General features: G+C 39.0%; 2 protein-coding genes across 5 annotated transcripts in view; one reads left to right on the top strand and one right to left on the bottom strand.

Annotated features, from left to right (window-relative positions):
* smap1 (small ArfGAP 1) overlaps positions 1-10,979 on the top strand; it is a 169,952-nt gene extending 158,973 nt beyond the window's left edge. For all 4 annotated transcript variants that reach the window (XM_082557643.1, XM_082557642.1, XM_082557644.1 and 1 more), the window contains 2 exons: positions 891-1,117; positions 5,678-10,979. In XM_082557643.1, the coding sequence (XP_082413769.1) occupies positions 891-1,117; positions 5,678-5,824 (374 nt within the window). In that variant the 3' untranslated portion in view covers positions 5,825-10,979. The remainder of the gene's footprint in view (positions 1-890; positions 1,118-5,677) is intronic.
* A 55-nt stretch (positions 10,980-11,034) lies between these two features.
* Positions 11,035-13,536, bottom strand: part of b3gat2 (beta-1,3-glucuronyltransferase 2 (glucuronosyltransferase S)) — a 58,671-nt gene continuing 56,169 nt past the window's right edge. Inside the window, exon 4 of the mRNA XM_082556958.1 lies at positions 11,035-12,870. Within this exon, the coding sequence (XP_082413084.1) occupies positions 12,784-12,870 (87 nt within the window). The 3' untranslated portion in view covers positions 11,035-12,783. The remainder of the gene's footprint in view (positions 12,871-13,536) is intronic.

Raw genomic sequence — 13,536 nt, 5'->3', positions numbered from 1 at the left:
TGCAAGTACCTTGCAGTGAGGTGACAAAGCCAACCACTTCACTGAAAATGACCCAAAACATATTGCTATAGCAACTCTACAATTTTTCAAGGAAAGAAAGTGTATATTCGTTAATACAATGCAGTCATCTGATGTCAGTCCATAAGAGCATACTTTCAGTTACCGAAGGCAGAGAGACCCACAGAAAAACCACTGAAGGTGGCTGCAGTAAAAGCCTGGCAACTTAGTGCCAGCCTACAGGAAGCAATTCATTTTTAGGAAAGACACTGTATCTTTAGACTATGAAATGCTGACATTACAGCTATTTCAACCACTGCTGAAAACCTCCTTAGTACCAACTGAAGGTCATTGTCTCACAAAGCCAATTTAACAACATTGTCTTCAAAAAACAGACAAAATTCCAAGGTCCTCAAACTACACATCTCATCTGCCTCAAGTTGCACCAGAGCTTTTTATCACTTTTTCACGGTGACCCAGTGCATTGCTGATGGCATTTGGGCAATACAAGAGCAGCTAGTGGCTCTTTGGCTCTGAGAAGGTTCATCAGGTCATCATTTTTAATAAAAATGTCAAGAATCTGCCTTTCCCTATTATCATCCGTCTTCTTGCCACACACTGAATGCAGCACTCTTTGGTGACCTGTTAGAGATGTCACTCTTCAATGAAATCCCAGTCAAAGGATATCACCTGCAGCTCTTCACCTCACTGTTCTTTGTGCATTCCCCGTTTGTTTTTATGTTTTTACTGTTTCATCCTGTAAAGATGTTGAGAGTGCTAGTACGTTTGTTTGTTTTATTGATTGTAATTTGGGATGTTTGACTTCCTGAAGATTCTTATATTTGAATTTGAAGGCAAAGTTTGAAGGCATATTCTGTTGTCTTGTATTGCAGGCAGTGTGTACATGGGCCAGCCTCAGATGCAGTTCACTCCGCAGGGCTACGCCACAGCAGTGGCTGGAAGTATCCCACCCACCACCACCATGATGGGGTCTGGGGCCATGGTGTCTGGGATGGCACTGCCAAATGGGGGCTACATGAGCATGCAGCAGGGTGCGATGCCTGCCAACCAAGGACAGAACATGTACAGCATGCAGCAAGGACAGTGGAATATGGGCCAGGTAACAGGAAGAAATATAAATCTCTGTATTAAAGTGCAGTCAGAATGATGATTAACATTTAGCTTTTTGCCCACTCCAGTTGCTGTGAATATATAGATTCACACTTAGATCTGTTCCCCAATTCTGTGTGGAGCTCGGTGCAGTAATAACCTCACCAATGTAGTAAAAGCCCAAGAGGTGCAGCTTTAATCAGCTATTCAATCTTTTTTATAACCAGGGTTACTGTATAATAATATGAGGGTTTTTTTTCTTTTATTCTGTCACATGCCTTTATTCCTTTGTTCCTAATTCTGCCCAGAACAGTACTTTACTTAGTATATAACCTTTGATTTAGGATCTTTTAATACTACTTAGAATGCAGAATGAAATTTGATGATTTGTGTGACTTGATCATTGGTTATAACTGTTTTCCAGCCAATTTGGAATGAAATTACATAATAATACCATAGACTGTATATAACAGATGGTCATAGCCACCATGATGCCATGCACTGGTTTCTTGGCTTCCCAATTTGAAGCCTCAATGATAGTGTCTTTCTTGGAGCTGCAATCAACCTTATTTGGACAAGAAGGTGAAAAGTTAAGACTCACTATCTAACCTCCTGAGAACCAAGGAAAAAAGTATCTTTCAGATTTTCCCACTGCAGAGGACATAGTGAATGTGCTGGGTCTCAGGAGGGTGAGGCTAACAAAGCTTTGTTGCATAAACTGTATGGGTGCAACACATTGTTCTGTTGATGTTGTCCACAACATGCATTCACATGCATCACAGGTCACAGCTCTTTAAGGTCCAGCCACAGCATTTTAATCAGGCGAGGGTCTGGACTTTGACTGGGCCACTGCAACACCTTCAGTCTATACTTTTTCAGTGATTCTGGTGTAGATTTGCTGCTGTTTGGGGATCTTTCACCTGATGCATGACCCAATTTGGGCCTCACATTTTGACTCTAGAATACTTTGGTATACAACTCAATCGCTGCGAGGTTCCCAAGTCCCGTGACTCAAATCATTACCCCTCCACCACCTTCCTTGGCAGTTGATGTGGTTTTGCCTAAAGTGTTTCAAAACTGTATTTTTCACATGCCTGTATATTGTAGAATCCTTCACTAATGTTGCAGTGGCCCACTTCATGGCCATTCATAGAGCTAATGTTACTGAAGGAGCATCTGCTGTAGGATTTCCTTTTGGTGACGTAAGTGCTTCCAAGATTAGTCCAACATTCAGAGAGTTTCGGTGACTTCTAATCACATCCCTGACAGAAATGCTCTTAGATTATTAAACTCGTACTTAACTGGTGCAGGTGATTGCAGTCTATAATGTGGAAGCATAGTAACAGTTCATCTGATAGAACAAAATTAAATTGGACGTGAAAAATTGTCTGTCCAGGGAAAGATGTGAAACAGACACCAGCAGCAATCCCCCTTTATGTGTTTAGATACACTTGTGCTTTTGCCGTAACTGCATCACTGTGTCTACATTAATCTTTTCTTCCCATGGTCTCTTAAATGCATCTTTCTTTCTTTATATTAGTTATTTATTAGAGCAATCTGGTTTTCTAAATCGAAAGAGGAAATATTACGTTTTACACAGAAATCATACCCCCGTGAACCATTACCAGGAAAAGACGCGTCTTTACAGAGCCTGAAGTTCGTCTATTGAATACTTTCTGTGGTCACAACCTAAAAGGATGTATTTACTACAGTTGCATAATGTCTTACTTCACTGGTGCTTCAGATTGTATCAGTGAAATCCCCAATGTATATTTCTGTCCAATGTTCAGAGCAGGCAGTCATGAAATACAGTGGATGTCTAAAAAGAACAGCTCAGTCCACAAAGACATTCATTCTTTTGTCTCGTCCAGAAAGGATTCAAGAGAACTTGCAGCATTCACCAGCTTTCATGTGAATGAGTTTTCAGGGCCTGGCAGATGAGTCATGAAGCGATTCAGGTTGGCTTTATTCAGCCTAGATCTCAATGGCTAAATCTGAATGAATTTTTAAATGTGACACAGAAGTTACAAAAATAGAATTTCAGATCAGCTCAGTTCACTGTTAATATTTTCTTCACTGTATCCTCATTGCATGATTTTTCAGTTTTTCTGCACAGCATTCCCATAAGAAAAAGAAATATTAAAAACTTATAAAAGACTTGCTTAAGATGTGGCTTACTTCATATAGTGAATCATATCAGGCTTATATGATTTACTCATGAAAGTGGCCACTTTCTCATTACTTTCATATATTGTTTTAGTAAGTATCCAAAATATACAAGTTTCATTTATATAATTTTTCAAGGGATTTTATATCTGTTTTCACTCTTGTATGCTTTTCATACAAGTTTCACACAAGACAGATACAAACTTTATAAGATTTATGTATATATCTTTTCCATATGGGTTGGCAGCATGTAGGGATTTACATTGACTTTTTTTTCAGGGGTTTTTGGCACAGAAATGTTTCATGATGGTGCAACAACACCTGTTCTCCCTCTTAATGTCTTCAGGACTGCCACATCCCCCACAGCAATCCTCTCATCGCTTCGCTCTGTTTTTCTAAACGTGTTTTTGAGCGTTTTATTGATGTCAAACTGTTCCCTTCTTGCCTTCGTCTGTTCCCATGCCACTGTTGCTAGCTACTTATTGGTTAACAAAAATGGGAAAGCATGAATAATTACAAGTTCTCATTATCAGTCCTTAACATTTAATTCAAAATATATAAACTGTAATAATACAAAAGACAAAGTTCATGTGGTGCAACTGAAATTAAATAAAATGAAAAAATAAAATGTGCAATTACCAAAAACTACAGTTCATGTAATGGCCACTCGAGGCTCCAAATTGAGTCAGTTCCCATTCAGTCGCATGTTAAAATGCCTAAGCTGAGCCATGAAATGGAAATGTTTACAGCCTGTTTTTGGCCTCATGAATAGATTCACCCTTTTAAAAAAGTGTCTTAGGGTTTAAAGCTGGGAGTGCAGGGCACCACAGTAGCTTATCTAGAGTATATGCCCAGAAGAAGCCTGAAGGCCAAAAATAAATATGTAAAAATATGCAAAAATAATCCCAACAGATGTGCTTAAAAATGTTAAAAATAAAAATAAAAATAGAAACAAAGAAAAAGGAATTCAATTAATCAAATTCTAAATCCAAAAATATGAAATTAAGTCCTTCTTACATTTGAATTTGAAAACAGTGGCCAGCAGTGTGTTGAATACGTGCAGAGGGTGGTCAGGATCCATTATTTAGCCATACATCCAGCCACTGTGCGTTTGGATCACATCAGCTGATGGAGGAATCCAGACAGTTTGTTGATTGAAAAGCAATCATCCGTCAGTAAGTTGTGGTCCTAAAGGGGTGGGCCAGCAACAATACTCAAGTAATCTGTGGTTGGTAGTAAACACAGATGTGTTCATGTTTTTACATCAAATTCTCACCCAAACATCTGATTGTTGCAGCAGAAGTCATAACTCATATAATTAGAAGTGTTTTTCTGAATATATACAGGGGTAAAATAAGTATTGAACACATCACTAATTTTCTAAGTAAATATATTATTGACATGAAATTCTCAGCAGTTTGTAACAACCCATCCAATCCACACATGCAAAGAAATCAAACCATAGATGTCCAAGTTATGTGTAAGGATGAAAAATAACTTAGAGAAAAGGTGTTGAACATATGGACAGTCATCACACCATCATATCATATGATATTATATAAAAAACGAAAAATAAAGCATGTCCATAGTGTCCAACCCCAGTGGTATTAAGAGGTGTTAAAGTGTTATATCTGAATCTTCTTATGCTCTCTGAACCCTGGTGTATGAGGTTACATTTTACAACTGAGATTATTCAGCGAACATAAATTGCCTCTGAGATGCTTTGGGTTTGTTGGTTTTATATAGTTGTCTTTTATTAACCTATTACATTCACTCCTTTCTTAGTACCCCTAACAAAGTCCAAACATGAAGCTGACTGAAAGTCTGAACCCTACCTTTGAAGTTCTGCCTAAAATGTGATGACCAAAGTGCCCTCACCCCAGTGTATGGAAGTCAGTAGTCCGCACTAACGCAGCTGTACAGTGCATGAAAGTGTGTGTGTGTGTGTGTGTCTGTGTGTGTGTGTGTGTGTGTGTGTGTGTGCGCACGCGCATTTTGTGCAGAAGATGGAACGGTGAGCTGATAAGTGCTTGGTTAGCTGACACACATGCATTACTACACACACACACAGTACCTACACACACGCTCTCAGCTCTCTGATGACCAGATAAGTGAGCAGCACTGCACCAAAGCACATTCATAATAGATAAGACCGAATGGAGGGAAGAAGGGGAGTGAGTTAGGGATGTGGAAGAGGGTGAGGGATTGTGAAAAGAGAGGAGAGAGGGCAGGGAGCATTTATGAACAGAGGGGATGTTAAAGAGGGTTGGAAATAAGCCAGGAAGTGGAGTTAAAGGATGGAGAAACCCCAACACTCACCTCCAGGCTCTGAAATGACAGAATAACTCTGTGTTTGCTCTGATGAACTCAAACAGTAACTTTTCTCCTCTGTTTTCTATCTCAGATGACCCAGCAGATGTCAGGCATGGCTCTGAGTGGTGGAGGGCCTGCGCCAGCTGCTTCCAGCCAATCAGGCACCCCTGGGGCCGGTTGGCCCGCAGCTCCATCCCCGGCTTCAGGCCAGACCCTCAGCACTCAGCTGTGGAAGTGACGAGGATGGGGTCCAGAGGATGTGGTGGTGGGGTGGGGAGTGGAGGGCAGCGACATGGCAAGAAAACACCCATATTTTCCAACCAATCCATGTACCTTCAGCTCTGATTATATACAGCAAGGACAGTCCGTGTGCCCCAACACACCTTCACCGCAGTTCCTTTAGAGGGCCAAGATGACATCACAATGGATTGGAGCAGTAAAAAACAAAACGAAAAAAACCCGGCAACCGCTATGTTGCGTCTATAGTTGACTTCCTTTTCTTTTCTGGTTTCCTTTTTGTTGTTGTCGGAAAAAGACAAAGAAAACAAAAGAGATGTAACAAAGCTGCTGGAGCAAAGACTCCAAGTGTCTGTAATACTAAGATGATATCATTACCAAACTGGATAGTTAGTCTCTCAGTATCTGCAGTAGATATGGCTGTCTTGTGGTTGGTCTATGCTACCTGTCCTCTCCCTTCTCTCTGCACTGTATATTGTGATGGTCCCTCTTCCTTCCCTTCCTGCTCCTTTAGGGCAAGCACAGCCTCGTAGCAGATAATCGTCCAAGCAGTACTGTATTTATGTGAAAAAAAAAAAGTGAATCTCCTGGGTTTTTTCAGGGGAGAGAGGTCAATGCTTCAGCTCAGAAAAACTTTGGTCGAAGGTTTTTTAGCCTCTGCTAAAAAAAATGAGGTCTCGCTGACCTGCTAATACAGTAGGTGTTACTTTTATTTTTGCACTAATGATCAAACAGTTCAACCATTTTCCCTTTGAAACGTGTGAAGTCAAGCTGTCTTGTTTCAGTCTCTGCGGGTTCAGCTTATTCCCACAGCAGACAGTGTACTGATGACTTACACCAGTGGTTTTCAGTTGTGGGGAAACCACTTGCCCAAGGTATATAATAAATCTCTGTGTTTATGGTAGACTTTTTTTTTAAATAAACAATTAAATAGCCTAAATTGTTCCATTTTCTTTTCTATTTTATGGTTTTTGTTTTGATAGTAATACTTTTTTATAAAGTATTATATAATTATAATATTTTAAAGTTAGAGAAATAAAATGTGTTATGCTTGGGCTTGCTGACATATAATCTAAAACTACTGTTTTCCCCACACATCCACAGGTCTAAATATATAAGTACATATTTTCTTGAAAAAAGAAGAAGAAAAAACTTTGTTTGCTGTAAAACTTGAAGCTAGCAGTTAGATGCAGTTAGCTTAATTTAGCAGACGATATGTAGATATGCTAATCTGGTACTGTTCAAAATGATCCAAAAACAACAACCAAAACAAACAAACTGAAGTCTCTCTAAAGTTAAACAAAATCTCCAATGTATCGCAATTCAAACAGTTCACACTGTAAATGTAAATATATTATCACAGGTTTCCTGATTTCTAGACTTTGCGTTATTGTATGTTGTTAGCTGCTCGGCAATTGATTCACAATTAAGGTGCCAGAGTTACTCGACCCTTAGCTTATCCTTATTACATATCCGCTTATATGTCAGACAAACATCAATGTGTGTAGTCAATGTGTAGTTTTCAGTTTTTATTTTTATTTTTGACTTTTTAAAACTGTTTAAAATCTTTCCGTTCAGCTAGTTGCTACATAGCGCTAGGGCAATTCTTAACCTACAGGTGCTAGCTAAAAGAATTTTCTGGAACTGGTCACCGACTCATCTGCTTAGTTATCTAGCGACATGACAGGGACAGACTGCAATAACTGCACTCTTTCATCTTGAGTACCATGAACATACATCTCTTTAACAAACAGAAGCCATTAGCACAGTCAGCGTAGTTATTTAAAAGAGCTAATGCTTAACAAAGCCGATGCTTTGTTTGACATGTCTTTTATCGTTATATGTATTTATACACACAAACACACATACGTGTGTAGAGACACATCTCATTATCCAGTATACTTTGTCAACCGAAGGTAAACTTGTCCATGTTACTCAAATTGATGGCTGCATTAAAAAAAACAACACAAACCTTCAAATGTCAAACATTCCCTTTAAGTCTCAGTAATTGCTGGGCGGTCCCGCAGTCCCCTGGGTGCCTTTGGTGGCCTCGCTGTGATGTTTTGAAGTGTTTTAAAACCAAACGCGTTAGGTTTAGTGCAGACTGGGCTCCAACCCAGTTAAAATATTCCTTGTTGTTGAAGTGTGCACCCTCTCCCATGCGCCTTGAGGGAAATTAAATCACCACTGGAATCCTGGGATCACAACAGTATGTCTTAACTAAACTTTAAATAGCAGAGCAGGTACTGTATCAGTGGTTGATTGTGATTCTGCGTCTCAGATTTTTGTTGAGTGGTAAATATAGAAGAACTGGCAGTTTGGTCCCAACTACTGAGTTGGAAATCTGTCTTTTTATTTGAAATTCTGGACCAGTGTGACACCCAGAATGCTTGTCCTTCCATGTATGATGCTGTAACCGTATGTTCCGCCATTCGCTGTGTGATGTTTTGTTGTGTGTAGTACAAGAAAAGCACAGTTAGTCTGCAGCAAATAAACCTGGATGACCAATCAGAGGGCTAGATTGGCAGCGGGAATGGGACTGAACAGTGGTAGATTAAAGTGGACCTGTATGAAAATCCTTGATGGGTTCATCATTACATCATCATTACTCTTCAGTTCTTCAGATCACACTGCCGAGCGCCGATGCAGAGATTCATGTCTGTACAGGGTCCCTCTGCCATGCAATAACTGTAGCACTCTGTGGGAGAACGTTTATAACAACATATTCTTAATAACTTAATGTCATCCAGGTTTATTTCCAGTGTGTTTACATTTTCTGGTGCCTAGTACAGGGAAAAAGATGTGTTTTATGCATTAAAACTGTAAATATGCAGGAAATTTTCTGTGATCATCTTTGTTTAATGACTCTAAAAATATGGTTTTATCTTTTTGAGATCTTTTACTTTCTTTTCTCCTTTTTTTTCTGATGCCTGTTTTACAAGTGAGTCATTTGAAATAAAAGCTGTTGAATCCTGGATAATAAGGCTTGTTTTTATTTCTTGTGTGTACATCAAACACAACTGTACATACAGTCCCCTCTAAACTTCAGTGCTCAGGACAATACTGCTGTCAGGAAAAGAGCTCTTTGCACATTAGAACAGTGAAAGTGGCCGCCTGTGTTGTACCGCTTATATACCAGCTTCTCCATTTCTTTTTCCTTCTCTGCTGACAGATGGGTTTCCTATGTTGTCAGCTCACAGATGCTACATTATTGATGGCTGCTTGTCAGGAGTGTTGTTACTTGATGTGGGCCACTTCCAAACTTCATTACATTCCTCATATACACGGAGGAGAAAACGCATGTTGTCACTTCATTAGGTTTATATGATCAGCTCATTCTAATAATTAAATAGTATTTAGGCATCAATCAACCTTAACAGCATTAACTTTGAGACATTCATGTGATTTAATTTAAACAAAGAAGACCGGGGCGGCTGTTCCTGACAGAATCTGATTGGTATTTCACAGCCAGCAGTCGAACTGACATTACTGTGAAATCTGAGCTAAAACTTTGATGAAAAGGATTCAAACTGTTTTGTTTTTTTTTTTAAACACACCCAAATTTTTCAGGGGAATTATGGGAAGAATAGTAATGTCCCAGTAATTTAGGAAATACACTTTCTTCAGTTTCCAAGAGTGAGGTTGGAAAAAATGTTTTATTAATTACAGAGTTGGAGCCTAGCTTAGCATAAAAACTACCAGAGAAGGAAAGCTAATTGCCTGCCCCTAATTAAAGTTCAAAGATGCCTCTACAAACACATTTGAAGCTAGTTACTACATTATCTCTAGAATTTTTTTTTAATTAAATTGTAGTGGGTTATGTTGCATTTTATAGCAAAGACTGTAATCTTGCTAGAATGCTAGCAAGATATTCGGCCAGATTCCTTAAAGGATCAGGATAGCCATTTCTGCTCTGTTTAGCTAACAATGAGCAAAAATTCAACACAGGATGTGTGGAGGTGTTTAGGGTCATTACTGGGGTTATTTTTTTAAATAATTATATTTTACCTTCCAGTCTTCACGCTAAGCTAATTTTATGTTGAAAGCCTTCTGATGCCAGTTTTTGGCATGGGTGTGAAATTGGTACCAGTAAACAATCATGTTTCTAAAACTGTAGGGATCCAGAAATACCTTCTTCTTTTTTCAATCAAACTTACATTAGGGTACTTGCCAATACTAAGAACAGAGATATTTAATTACAGAATTCAAATAAATGTTTCCTGTAACATGAATGCTCAGTTGGCTCTGTATCATCAAACTGATGTTCCTTTAAGGCCATCTAATATCAGAGGTGGGACCAAGTCATTGTTTTGCAAGTCTCAAGTAAGTCTCAAGTCTTTATTCTCAAGTCTCAAGTAATGTCAGGCAAGTCAGAGTCGAGTCTCAAGTCACTGGTGTAAAAGTCCAAGTAAAGTCACAAGTCTGAAATTTTGAATTTCAAGTCATTTCGAGTCTTAAAAAAAAACGAAAAAAAGCATGTTGCAGTTTTATGCTAAATGTAAATATTAGACCATGTAATTTTTAAATCTGTGTTTTTCTCAACACATGACAAAATAGTGAACTTAGAAAATATACACAAATTGTGAAATTGCACCTCTTTAAAATGCAGCTCAATTAAACCTAGCTCCAAGAATAATTTTCACCGACAGTTCTGAGATAAGCTGCATGTTATTCTTGGATGCGGTTGTAGGACTGGCTTTAAAATCACATGACAAAAATATCATACACATTAAAAAAAACTGCATCACCAACGTAGCCTGGACAACATTTGCTAGTTAGATGAAGTCAGCTATCTCATCGTAGCATATTTATATGCATATTTATAATTATACGCTTCTTGGTGTGAGTGCATACACTCATGAAGTTTAGTAACTTCAGGTCACTGCAACAAGCCCAGGTACAGTTTACCGACGGATGGGTGCAGGACCTTGAAATGCACCGTGTAGAAAGTAAAGACCATCGTACGTATCATAAGTTTACCAGTCTCACAAATCGTCGTCATAAATACACATTCGTTAACCGTTTATTAATAGGACCTTTGAGCTCAACGATAATTAATTAGCAGTGGAAATAATTTCTGGTTCATTACAGAAATGTAGCAGTGACAATAATATTGTATGCTGTAATCCTACTGTGCAATTAGTGATACAAAACAACGGTTTTATTCTGTGAATAAAAGTATATGTTTTTGTCAATGTACCATAATAACAGAAGCGAAACGCAATATTGTGTCAGGACAATTCACTATTTATGCACAATAAATAAAGGAGCATAGCGCGACAATTTCTGTTCAGCGCCAGACTTGCTTGTAACCTATATCACCAATTATGTTAAAAAAATGACGTATTAACTACAACAGCAGACTGACCTTTGTGTAAATGCTTGGAGCAGACTAACCTGTGAGCTGGAGTGTTCTGGGACGTTATATTTTGTCTTTGAATGGCTGCAATCCAGTCGCCTCTTTGTTACTTCGGAAACATGGCTCGAACAATTTCTCTTCAACGTCGTAATCCGATAACAACCGATCTCTTTACCCGTCGGCTTCCCGTGGCTGTCATGCGACCGGCTATTGCAGTTAATAATACAACAGCTTCTTGACATTTTTGTGTTTCGTTTTATCGCTGTGTGACTGATTTCAATTGAAAGCCTCCGTGCGCTAGTACCGCTTGCCACGAGTTCCCAGAATCCTTTGCGGTTCTATCCGTGAATGACGTCACATTTTCAATCTCTATATAATATGCATGTTAAATTTTATATTTGGGGTAAAATATCAAGTCTTTTCAAGTAAACCGGTTCAAGTCCAATTCAAGTCCCAAGTCATTGGTGTAAAAGTCCAAGTCAAGTCACAAGTCTTAGAACATTTTTTCAAGTCAAGTCTAAAGTCATAAAATTAATGACTCGAGTCTGACTCGAGTCCAAGTCATGTGACTCGAGTCCACACCTCTGTCTAATATCATTTGGATTTGCAGACTTTGGGCAGTGACTGGGTATGTTGTCTTACTGCCTCTGTTGCTGTTTCTAATTGAGTCTTCAATAGACTACTAAGGGTGTCCTCTTCCTCTCGCCCTGTGGCAGCCTAGAAAGGCCTTAATCCACAGTAACAACGTTCCTGATGAGTTTATGATCTCAATCACACATTTTAAATCCTAATGAATACAACACAATTCTTATTTTGCAAATTTTAGTCCCAATAAGTGTCCACAAGAACAATAAAGTAGAATATACTTTAGGGTGGGCTTACTTGTGGACTGAAAAGCAGCTACCCTATAAACATGTAGTGTCCTTCAGTTTCACAGCTGTGCTTGTGATGTCTGGTTTCAAAAATGCTGATGACAGTCATAACACTGAACTCAAAGTTTTGGGAACAGGACTTTACAAACTAGTGGGAGAGCCAACTCCTAGAGGAGAGGTTAGCATTGTGTGACAGCTGTTATCAGAGTAGCTACATGAACACAGTATCAAACGGGTAAACAATACTGGTGTTGGTATCAGTGCATCCCTACAAAAATGTTAAACATTCCTTTCACACTAGGAAACCTTAGCAGTATGCCTCACATCCGGCACACAAGCCTTTTCTTCTTTTAGCAATTCTATCACAATTTCATGGTTTTAATTAGGACACAGAATTGTTAATTAAAAAAAACATATCAATGATTCGATGCGTCTCACATGGCACTTTTCAGTTCAGCAACACGATATGTTACATTTCTAGTAACATTTACTTTTTACATCAGCAGGCTGTGGATGCGAGGAAATGAACAGTCTAGGTCATTCCAGTTTGTAAAAGGTATTTGGTGCTATCCAGTTCTCACAGAGCATGTTTGAAAGACAGCAAGGAGTCTTGAATCATGCAGCTCCTCAGAGACTCTGTCCATCACCAGCAGATTGTATTAACCCGAAAGGCAGAGGAAAGCAGAGTGCTGCTGGAAGTCTCAGCCAAGAGATGACGGGCAGCCCCGATCACACCTCGATGGCGACGGTGTCCTTTCGATGTTTGGGCTCGTTTGCGAGATGTGGTTTCTCTGTGCGAGTGTGCCAAACCAGCACCTGAAAAAGAGAAGAGGAAGAATCAGAAAATCTGCCGGCAAAGAAAGCGTAATGCACTAAAAAAAAGAGTAGAAGAAAGGCAGTCGTGTGAAACACACTCCCGTTGATGGTTTCATGCAACAACAATAACAAAGAAAAGGAATACACCAGCAAACCATCAAACAGATATAAAAACATATGAGGGTGGGGGATTGGTTTTACAATAAATATCAGGGTACATTAAACTCATTTTATTGTTGAGATATAGAAATGCAACATCACCAGGAAAACAAGTCTATCAGAACAAACGTAATAACTACACATGTAATGTATCATATTACTTTCCATTACACATATAAAAAAATAAAGAACCAGCAGATGATACTGATACTGTTTCACTCTTTGTTTGATAACTGTCCGCTATTGTCAACTAATAATAGTAGGCTAAATCTGTCATGAGTGTATGACAGTGGGAACAGCTCTACTCGGGGGGCTCTGTCCCTCCTCTCTCCTCCTGTATCGCTGCACAATGGTGGTCTGATAATGTGCCTCACTGTTCATTTTCTTACAAGCTTTCTTATGTTTCCAGAAAAAGCCTTCACAGAACCTGACTTGGACTTGATTCCCATTTTAAAAAGCATGTTTACAGCCTTGCACACAAATCCGTTTGGTGTTTTGGATACTGAT

This window comes from Aulonocara stuartgranti (genome assembly GCF_965226115.1).
Source record: "Aulonocara stuartgranti genome assembly, chromosome: 13".
NCBI lineage: Eukaryota > Metazoa > Chordata > Actinopteri > Cichliformes > Cichlidae > Aulonocara > Aulonocara stuartgranti.
This window is presented reverse-complemented; position numbering and strand designations above follow the sequence as displayed.